This window comes from Heliangelus exortis, chromosome 21, assembly GCF_036169615.1.
Source record: "Heliangelus exortis chromosome 21, bHelExo1.hap1, whole genome shotgun sequence".
NCBI classification, from domain to species: domain Eukaryota; kingdom Metazoa; phylum Chordata; class Aves; order Apodiformes; family Trochilidae; genus Heliangelus; species Heliangelus exortis.
In genome coordinates, this window is record NC_092442.1 from 7,269,048 (window position 1) to 7,279,320 (window position 10,273).

The window sequence follows — 10,273 nt, forward strand, 5'->3', positions numbered from 1 at the left end:
TTCAAGTCCTTTAAACCACAAAGCCATTCTGAGACTAAGTTATTTATGTTAAAATAGCTTTTTCTCTGATGTCTTGTGGTTGTTGTTGGTTTGTTCCCTTGTTGCTTTTTTTTTTTTTGCCATCTATTTAAAAAGCTTATACATCATAGCAAAAGTGTGAAGTAGAAATTGCGTGGCTCTTTTCTAACAGGCTCTGTTCCTGTGAGTTGTAACTCCTGGAAGCTGCTGAGAGTCATTCTTGTTGCATTATCACCTTCCATAATCATATCATTAGTGACTGTGGTGTTATTTAAGTGCCCTGGTTCTGTTTGCTCTCTGTGGAGACCATTTGTCAAGGGGCCAAACCTCTCTAGATTAAGTCCATTACTATCCACAGATGTATTGTGAAAACATGGAACATCAAGAGGCACTTAACCCATGTTCATTAGAACTGAAGATTATTGTTTCTGCCTCATATACCCTCTCTAGAGAGGGGAGGGAATTGTTACCATGGTAATGAATATGATCTGCTTAAAAGAACTATTTTCATATATTTTCCAGCCACTACACATCCATCTTATGGCACAGAGGAAAGGTGAATCTGAGGCCAGCTCTTTTCTTCAATGCCCAGTCATGGTTGTTCTTCTTATCAAAGTTATACTGGGTTTAACAGGACCCATTTGGACCCACTTGTTGAAGAACCACCTCCTTTTATAGAGAGGCTGTCTGTGAGGTTGTCACAAGTTAAGGATTGGTAAAGAGGAGGAGACAGTACACCAGCTTGTGGTAAAAGGCAGTGAGCATCTCCAGGAGAAGAGGCAGTGTGCTCCTGTTAGCACTGACACTAAAATGAGGTGGCTGATAAATTGGTTTTGGTCTTCTTGATATTTGGGGAGCATTTTCATATCATCTGGAGGAACATCTACGTCATAGAGAAACTTCTAACTAGAGCAGTCTTCCTGTAGTTTTCATGCTGTACAAGTAGCTCCTGAATAAAATCATTCCTTTTAATTATTCTGCATAAAATATGCGAGCAACTATGAGCAAAGTTAGAAGAAAATTATTTGTTTCCATGCCTTTTTGGGGTTATTTGACTTTGCAGTAGGTCCCAGGCACACTCTGCAGTTTTAGAAAGAAAGCTTAGGAGGATGCAGGAACTATTTTTAGCATATTACTCTCTGACATTGTATTGTTTAGCCTAAATTAGCAAAATACAAATAGCTGGATGTCCAACATTCTGAAAATTTGCCACAAAAGCAGTGAATTGTGTTTAGATCATTGCTTTTCTTAAAACACAGAAAGCTTTAGGGACCTGAGGAAACATCCTGCTGGACACTGCTGCCTGCATAGTATTCATAACTATAAACTGGCATTAAGAGAGATCTAAATACTTCAACATTTGCTGTATATGTTAATAAAAGTGCCTTTCCTGTAGAAGTGCCTCAGCTATTCAAAATGAAGGGAAAACAATCCCTCCACTGAAGTACTCCTATTATGTCTGTTCCAGCCCTCAGAGACAGAAATTGGAAACAAATTACTTCCGAACATAACCTAAAAGTCATTAAATGTAATTCTGAATGCTTTTACTACAAGAAGCACAAAGCTAGCAGAGCAGACTATGTAAAAGTTGTTGTCTCTGCATGGTACTGTGTTCTCCACGTACCAAAGATGCAAAAGCTTGGGGAGAAAAATAAAGGCAGTTGCAGTATTTGTTGTTTGTCAAGTAATTATAGCAAGAGACTGGTTGACTAGTGGTTTGGCAGTGGATATAACATAAAGCTTTTTACCCTTTTGTATTCAGTTTAAACTCAGACTAATACTAGCTTTTTGTTTATGAATCTGTGGCTTTCTTTTTCCCATAGGAATTTGCATTCCTTTTCTTTTTGTACTAGGCAGTATTTCCTCCATATCCTCTTTGTTCTCAAGCCCTATTCCATAACATTATCCTCTGTTTTTTCTGATATTTTTTCAACTTGTTTGCTGGCTGGATGAGATCCAGCACAGATTAAGTGTGGCCTAAAGATGTACAAATGCAGATGGGCTCATGAGGACTTCAGGCCTTCCTTATGGTCAAGTGCTCATGGGGCCAAGACCTTCTCATTAGGGAGGGGACTCTGCTGCTAGGACAGCCAGCTAGGAGGGGTGGGTTTTGACTGCTGATGTATCAAGCAGCCAAAAATGATGCAAAAGCTCCTTCATGGCCAGTTGTACTAAACATGAGTGTTATTCTGGAAGATAAAAGTTATATTTAGAGACAAGAAGTCTGATTTCTTTGTACGTCATAGTGTGGGCAGCTGATGTTATCTTTCTACTTAAGCAACTTCTGTCTCACTCTTTTTTTAAAGCTTTGACTGAACACTTTGCCTCATACTTCAGTCTTGCACAGTCTTGGACCACTGACACTGGGCAGGTTGCAAATGGTACCAGAGTCCCCAGTGCTGGTGCTCAGGAGGGCAGTTCCAGCAGAGAACCAAAGAGCTAAATTGGGCAAAACCCAGGGCAAAACCCTGTCAACCTTTGAACCTGGGCAGAATATAATTCCTGAGACCTGGCAGGTAAAGTAACTGGTCAAACAATTCCTTTGACACCAGTATCATGAAGCTTAGATTTAAAGCCTTGAGAACTTTCTGCATTTTGTCATTTAGAAGTAGGATTTTTCACAGGAAGTTATTACGATGTTTTGTGAGTTTCTTGAGAAATGGGAGAAATTTCCAGCTCTCTCTGTGTTTCTCTGCATTTTGCTGCAGAGAAGGATGTTAAGTTCAGAGAGACTTTTCCTATCTGAAAGCTGAAGTGAGTCTTGGTAATAGCTATTTAGATAGGGGGGACTATCCCGTGCCTAAGAAATAAATCTGTAAAATATTTACAATAATATGGCCAGGAATTTTTGTTTCCAAGTCTGCTTTGGACCATCTTTGTGACAGCCTTGTATAATACCATTTCCCTCCTTTTCTTAGCTGTTAAATTATATATCATTGTATCATGCAATTGGGTGTTGGTGAGTTTCAGTAATGATTGGAAAGATGTTCTGCTAAAAAGGGCAATCTTGAGAATTTTTAAGAATGAAAAATACAAGCTTAAAACATCAAGATCTTCCAGATTTTTTCTTTTTCTAAGTAAGAATAATAGCTGAGTGTGTACATTCAGTTTTACTGTATGTCTTAGCTGGAGAGCTGGACTCAGGGTTAGCTCTGGAAACTGAATGCAGGAGCCAAATCCTGGCACACTGGGAATTACCAGGCTGATAACCAACATCAAGCCCCCTTCAGGAGATGCCAATGCATGAACGTGACTCTCCAGTGCAGCCAAATAACTTGAGCCAAGCTCTACCTTTTTTCACATGAGGAACTTTATCCTGTAAACAAATCTCATGATTGGAGGGAGAAAATAAATGCCCGTGCAGCTCTCTCATGCGGAACTTTCTATCCTGCTGGGTAATTTTAAAAATAGCATTTACATTCTATCCATCCCAAAGTCCAGGAGGCTTTCCTTGTGTTGCCTGGATGCGATGACAATCAGAGAAAACCCTGGATTGATTGGTCACCAGCTGGAACAGCTCCAGATCCTGAATTTAACTGGGAGAGAGCTGAGCCCTGCTGCCTGTTCCATCAATACCCTCTGCTGCCGGGACCTCTCCCCACCTTCTTTCCATCCTTTTCCTTAGGCCCGCTGCAGCCTGCAGCTTCACCCTCCTCCCAGGAATTCCAGGACGTGGTTAATCTCTGAATTCACACAGCTCGCTGGAACCCGGGGTGGGAGCAGCCGCTTTGGTCATTTGCAATTCTGCACCAGGGCTCCCGGCAGGAAGCGGCTCTGCTGCTGTCTTGGGCACAGAGGGGAGCTGGTTCCTCCCCCTCCCTCCCTCCTGCCTTGCCCAGAGTATCTGTGTGGTCCTTGGAGCTCTGCTGCTGCATCCTCAACTCTTGCAGCTTTGGGAATGAAGGGACACAGCCCTGTTTCTGCTTTGTGGCATTTAGCAGTGGTGTCATTTGTGTGAGCTGGTGAGCAAGCTGGTAAGGGTTGGTTGTGTAGCAAGCAGGGAGATGGCCTGCAGCAGGTGAGGGTAACAAAGTGTAATTTATACTGAAGAGCAGAAAACAGAGACATAGCAAAAATAAGAATTTATCACTATCTAGTGGGATTATTGCAATGAGGAGAACTCATAAATTCCTGGTCTTGCTGTGTAATCCCCCTCTGCCCCTCTAGATATAACTAACACTTGTTTTGCCCATTCACTGGGTGGGCCAGGGGTGTAAATCATGGAAGTGTCACACTTTAGATGGCTTTTGTCACCATTACTTCATCTCTGAAATGGCCCAGAGCTGTCTGTAAAATTGTTTCTATTTATTGCAAGTCTGAAATAAAAAGCCATCTCCCTGTGAACTCAGCATTATACATTCTCTCTTGTGAAGCAGAAGCTGATGTGCAAAGTGATAAATTAAGACCCCGGTGTATACAAAACCCTGTTACTTTAATAGCCTCTAGTGAGACCTTTGAAGTAGGTGGCTTTTAGTGATGGGAATGTTGTCATGGTGTAATTTGCATGTCAAAAAATCTGTATTATTTGCTAGGAAAGGTTCCAATCTATACACCATGGGGTGCGTGCACTGTGCCAGCAGCAATACCTCAGGATTTGTTTTGTTTTTAACAAATCTGTCTTTATGAATACAAATCAAACCTAAAACAACGTCAATGAAGTATAGTGAAATGTTTGCCAGTGCAGACAGTGCCAGAACAACAGGTCTGCAGGGCATGAATGGCTGCGATTTGGCTCGTTAGGGAGATTACTCATATATGTAGTTACAGGGATGGTTTCAGTGTCAGTAGTAACTGTTCCTCACCTTGCAAGCAGAGGAAATGGAGGTCACATAATTACTTTATCACCTTCTACCTTAAATACCTCTCATTTGATAGAACTTCCATTTTCTATTCCTGTGGCAGCACCACATCTCTATTGCAATTAAAGAAAACAGAACTAAGCTGCTTCCCATGGACCTCCTCAATAATTCATGAAGAAAGAGTTAAGTTTGAAGAATGCACAGAATGGCCTTTCAGTTTCCTCTTAGTGATGTCCCTGAGACAACTCCTGTTGAGTGAGCTTGGTTTTAAACACAGAACTCCAGAGAGCATCTTGCTACTTATTCTTGCCAGTCTGACTCAACTAGGAACAGTAATGAAGAAAATTTGACATGCCTGACTTTTTGGTATCTTCTCAGTTCCCTGGCTCTTCAGAGAATAAACCAGTTTGGAAATGAGAAACCTTTGTTTAGGATACCTGAATTTAAGCTTGTTAAACTTCTGCTTTTTAAATGTCCCTGCTCCATTTGACAGCTGCAGTCAACTGATGCTTGATGCTTTTGCAAAAAAAAATAATCACTTTCCAATGTCTGTGCTAAGAAGGATCATTAATTCACAAGAGAAGGTCATTTGGCTTCCTTCCCAATCTTGGCTGGCCACTTAATCTCTGTGCAATAGACAGTATTGCTGTTCCACAAACCATTCTGGATTTATTTTTTCTTTAAACAAGAGGCATTTATTGTATTGTGTATTCCATTTAAGAGAAAAAGATTGGTAAGAGAATTCAGAAAGGTTCCCAGTAGTGGATTGAGTTAGTGTGATGTGCAAATCACTTCAGACTTGCAGCTACCCAGTGAAATAGCTGCGTGCAATTGTCCAAAGTCATCTGGGTGCACCTTGTAATTACAGGAGAATCCAGGCAGTCTTTAATTTCAGGCATCCCTGCCTTCCATCCCTGTTGACTGGACCTGACCACACTCCTCATGCACCCGGATCTCAGTAGATGGCCCAGATGTTTCACACGTCTGTGCTGGAGCATTTGAGATGCACTGGAGTGTGTCAGTTGCTTGGAAGGTCAGGTCATGCTAAAAGGAGCCTGTCTTCACTTAAATTGCTTCTTAGGAAGTATTTAGAAGTGCTGAGCCAGAACTCAAGGTTTTTTTACTTCCTTTGAAAGAAACTCTTTGGCTAAATCTTGGTAATGTGTCCCCAGTCAACTCGCACGTTGTTTGCTGGAGGGGTGGGGGAAGAATGATGCTAAGGTCCCATTTACTGCAGGCTTTCTTCCACAGATCCTTCTTCCAGGCTATCTTCAAGCTGATTCATGGCTGCAATTTATAACTCTGGGTCTTGCAGACAAAATTATGACTCAGGGAGCCCTTGCTGTGGGCACAGCAGAGAGGGGATATCTTGTGTCAGTATTTTAACATACCCAGGCTGTAATGAGGAATGTGTGATGTCATTGCTGCTTTTACTGAAGACTTGGATTTGAAGATCTAGTGAACTGTAACAGGGTGGTTGTTTTTTCCTCAGATAAACAAGGAGTTGTTTTTAGTGAGAACAGATCCCACAGATTTCCCTGTGGGTCTTTACCATGGCTCTCATAGTGCTCTGTTATCTGCAATCAAAGGTCCTGCTCCTGGGGTGGGAGGCTCAGGCTAATGGCTTGCAGGTGTTCAGTGTCTTTTAGACTCAGTCTGCCACAAATATTATAGATAATACATTTGCTCTCCAAATAAAATTGCCTGGCTTTTATTTTTTTAAAACTTTGCTTAATGTTGGGTACATGAATATTCATAGAACCATAGAACATTTTCAGATAACTGAGCTCCCTGGTGTGCTTCCAGATCCCAGTCTCTTAATATTCCCAGTGCATTTATGCACTCATGAGCTTTCACTTAGAGAGAATGAACTATTTTCACTGACAAAAAGCCTGGGAACTGCACTGGAAATAGTTCAGTCTGGACACCTGTCTGCTCAACACAGTGTTCTACCACTATTCTGGTAAAATTTTTATCCTCACATCTTTCCATGCTCCTTTTTGCCACTCCACACAGGGTCTTGTAAAGATGATTATGTCAGGATGCTATAAAATCATCCCTCTTCTGGCCTGACCTTTGTGTTCTTTCAAGTTTGTCAAGGATGTCACCCTCACAATTATTTTCTTAGCAGCACCATGAAAGACCCAGCTCAAGAGCTCAGTGTACACTCTGGTGGTGCATCTGCCTTCTCTGTAGTTTAACTTCTAGGTCTCTCATGAGAAGCCACAATGCAGTTTTCCAGTGTTAGGGCTGGAGTTCTGCTGTAAGGACACTGGGAGACAGAGAAATCACCAAACTCCATCTTGCAGTTTGGAAGAGAACATTAACAGCCAGCATGTACACAAATAGATCCCATGTACTCAGGATAGGGAGGTATGGAAGAAAGACTGAGACAGGTTCCACTGCCAAAATAATCAAGAGAAGTGAATAGTTTCCAAGGTGTTCATTCCCTAAATGGTTCTTTTTCTTTTTTTTTTTTTCTTTTTTTTTTTTTTTCTTTTTTTTTTTTTCTTTTTTTTTTTTTTCTTTTTTTTTTTTTCTTTAGCAGAGCCAAATATCTTCTGAGAAATCAGAGTGCCTTTATTTTGACTTAATTCCTTTTGGTGTGGTGTAGTGAGGAGGTATTACAAATAAAGCTGCAGTGCAACAAAACACAGAAAATCCCATTTCACTTCCCCTGTCCTTATATCCTAAACTGTAAAGCAGTTAAACACAGAACCTGAGATGTAATGCCAGAGGGGGGGTTGTACTGAGTAGGAAATGGAAATGCATTTGTTTAGAGGGAAAAAGCCACAATCCACTGATGCTTGTTGGATGTGAGAATGGCAACCAAGTGGTTTTGAGTATGTCTGAGTGTTTGTTGTTGTACTGGATGGTTGAGCTGAGCCTTCAAGCATTTTGAGTTTGCATACAGGACAAAAATCAGATTTGAGTTCATTTTCTCTGTTGATCATGGTGTGCTGCAGTAGGTTTCACCTGTGGTTTAAATATTGTCAGCAGAACCCCATCCCTGAACTTTGGCTTATTTGTAGGACTTGGATCCTGGAACTACTGGGTAATGCTGTTAGAAGTGTGAGGATTTTTGACTTGGTGCTGGTTTTATTGGAGACATTGGCACTTTTCTCTGGGTACTGTTAGATGGGAGGAGGAGAAGAGTTTCAGGTACAGGTAAAACAGCTATGAGTAAAATTATCAAACTGGTGCTTGGCTGGTGAAATGCTGTAGGAAGGAACTCATGTAGCTCATAATAGCATCATGAAACTGAGGACAGGATATAATATTTCCCCACAAACATGACTTGCTCTTTTGTCTGTTGCTTAACTAAGGTTTTGCCTGTTCCTGCTTCCGTGGCCTTTGGCACAGAGAGGAAAACCTGCATTTTCCAGTTCTGTTGGACAAAAAAAACCCCAAAAGAGAATATTGGCATTTAATGGTAGGCTATTCACTGATAAAATGTTGGCCTCAGTAAAAACGCTTTTGTGATTTGGCAACCAGTCTTTTCCAGCTAACTGCAGACTGATAAATATTAAGTAACTTGTTTGACTAAAATGTCAAGAGAATAGAATAATCCAGTTTTGGCCAATTCTCTAGCACAAAGTTGGACCTCCATGGTTTCACTCTACAGATGAGGTAAAGCCAAAACAGCTTTCAGTGCAAAATACTTTTTATATTATTATTATTATTATTATTATTACCGTCTTTAGCCACTATATTGCCCTTCTTTTATCTCCTTTGACAGACATTAATAGAGTAAAACACAATGTGGTGTCTGGTGGTAATGTCTGCTGCTGATGGCCTGCTTTTGAAACCATTAGATTTGTATTTTAACCTGAAATCTTCTGTCTTGCTTCAATTTGAGTCATGTTTGGGTATGGATATTTATTACTGATCTGAGCTCCTGCCTGACTGGACAAAGTCCAGGTTGGACAAGTAATCAGTGAGGCACTGGAAGTGAAGAGCACACACTACAACACTTCCTGTCTGGGTTTTAGTGCCTCTGCATTAGCTTTTCCACGAGGGTTTCAGTAAAAGCTTTGTCTTCTGGGGAATCTTGAAAGAAAGTGGGAAATAGCTAAATAAAGAAAACAAAGTGGCAGAGAGTCTTAGCTGAAGTTCAGGATGCAGTAGCAGGACCATCAGCTCCTGGAACCTTCCATGCTCCAGCAGCTGCTACTTTTCTAAGCAATATCACTTAGTTCACTGTTTTGTTTTTAGCTGGTATTTGGAAGCAACAAAACTGCTTCCAAACCACGAGAATTCCTTAGTTTGCTGGTCTGGGCAGTCAGTGCAAACCAGAGCACTGGAAAGGTCACCTTGCTCACAGGATCAGAACTGGGCCACCAGTATTTGTTTAACTATTGCTGTGCCTTGCAAGAGAATCCTTGTGAAGAGCCCCAAGGGCACTGCACCCCAGCAGTCTTGGTGTTTTAAAGGAGTTCTTCAAGATGGGCTGATTTAAAAATACCAGTTTCTGTAATCATTCTAATCCTGGACCTCTAATTCTGGATCTCACTTGTCATAAGCAGGGAAACTGGGTTTTCCCCGTGCACCTGAGTGCACCCCTGTAGTGAGTTGAGTGACTTGCAAAGAAGAATCAGACCATTTAGCAACAATGGGAAGCAAGATGGATTTTGATCATTTAAACTCACAACCATTTTAGACTATTTCTTTCAAAATGTTTACTTTTCACTGCCCTCCTGTTGGAGCTGGCAGTGGTGGGAGTGTTGCTACAGACAAGCCAGGGATTTTTCTAGCTCAGCTCTGGGGTTTCAACTGGAAGGCTATTGATGTATATTTGTTTTATTTACAGAATATTGATATCACCAACTTCAGCAGCAGCTGGAGTGATGGGCTGGCCTTCTGTGCTCTCCTGCATACCTATTTGCCTGCACATATTCCTTACCAGGAGCTCAACAGTCAGGATAAAGTAAGTCTTGTTGTACCTCCTCCTCTCCTACCAGTTGCAGAATCCACAGTGAAATTTTCCATTTTGATGGATCTCTGGTGAAGGCAGAGTGTTGCAGGATCTTGATAGATACAAAATAAGTAGATGGGAGCAAAAGTAAGAGGCAAGTGTCAGTTGGCAATTTACAAAGCAAACAGAATGGATGAAAAGGGGGAGGAAAGCAACAGATTGCTCCCAGAGAGAAACTTGGTGTCTACTAGATAAAGAACTGGTGACAAACTGTCTGAATCTATTGTCTTATTTTTACAGAAGAGAAATCTGCTGTTAGCATTTCAAGCTGCTGAAAGTGTAGGCATCAAGCCCAGCCTGGTGAGTAACCTTCTTTAAGCAAGGGAAAGTTTGCTGCATACACCATTCCAAAGCCTTTGTTGCCATCAGTCAGCATGCACTGAAAATGTTCACATAGTGCTAGGACAGGCTGCACCACCATCTCTGAAAGGTAATATGGTGTTAGAACTTCCAGAAAGAATGCATAGAATTATAGAATTAA

The 10,273-nt window shown here is 41.3% G+C and overlaps 1 protein-coding gene across 3 annotated transcripts in view; it reads left to right on the plus strand.

Annotated features, from left to right (window-relative positions):
• The window catches only part of SPECC1 (sperm antigen with calponin homology and coiled-coil domains 1), an 85,701-nt gene that overhangs the window by 69,818 nt on the left and 5,610 nt on the right, over nt 1-10,273 (plus strand). For all 3 annotated transcript variants that reach the window (XM_071764859.1, XM_071764858.1, XM_071764860.1), the window contains 2 exons: nt 9,628-9,744; nt 10,033-10,092. In XM_071764859.1, coding sequence (XP_071620960.1) covers nt 9,628-9,744; nt 10,033-10,092 — 177 coding nt within the window. The remainder of the gene's footprint in view (nt 1-9,627; nt 9,745-10,032; nt 10,093-10,273) is intronic.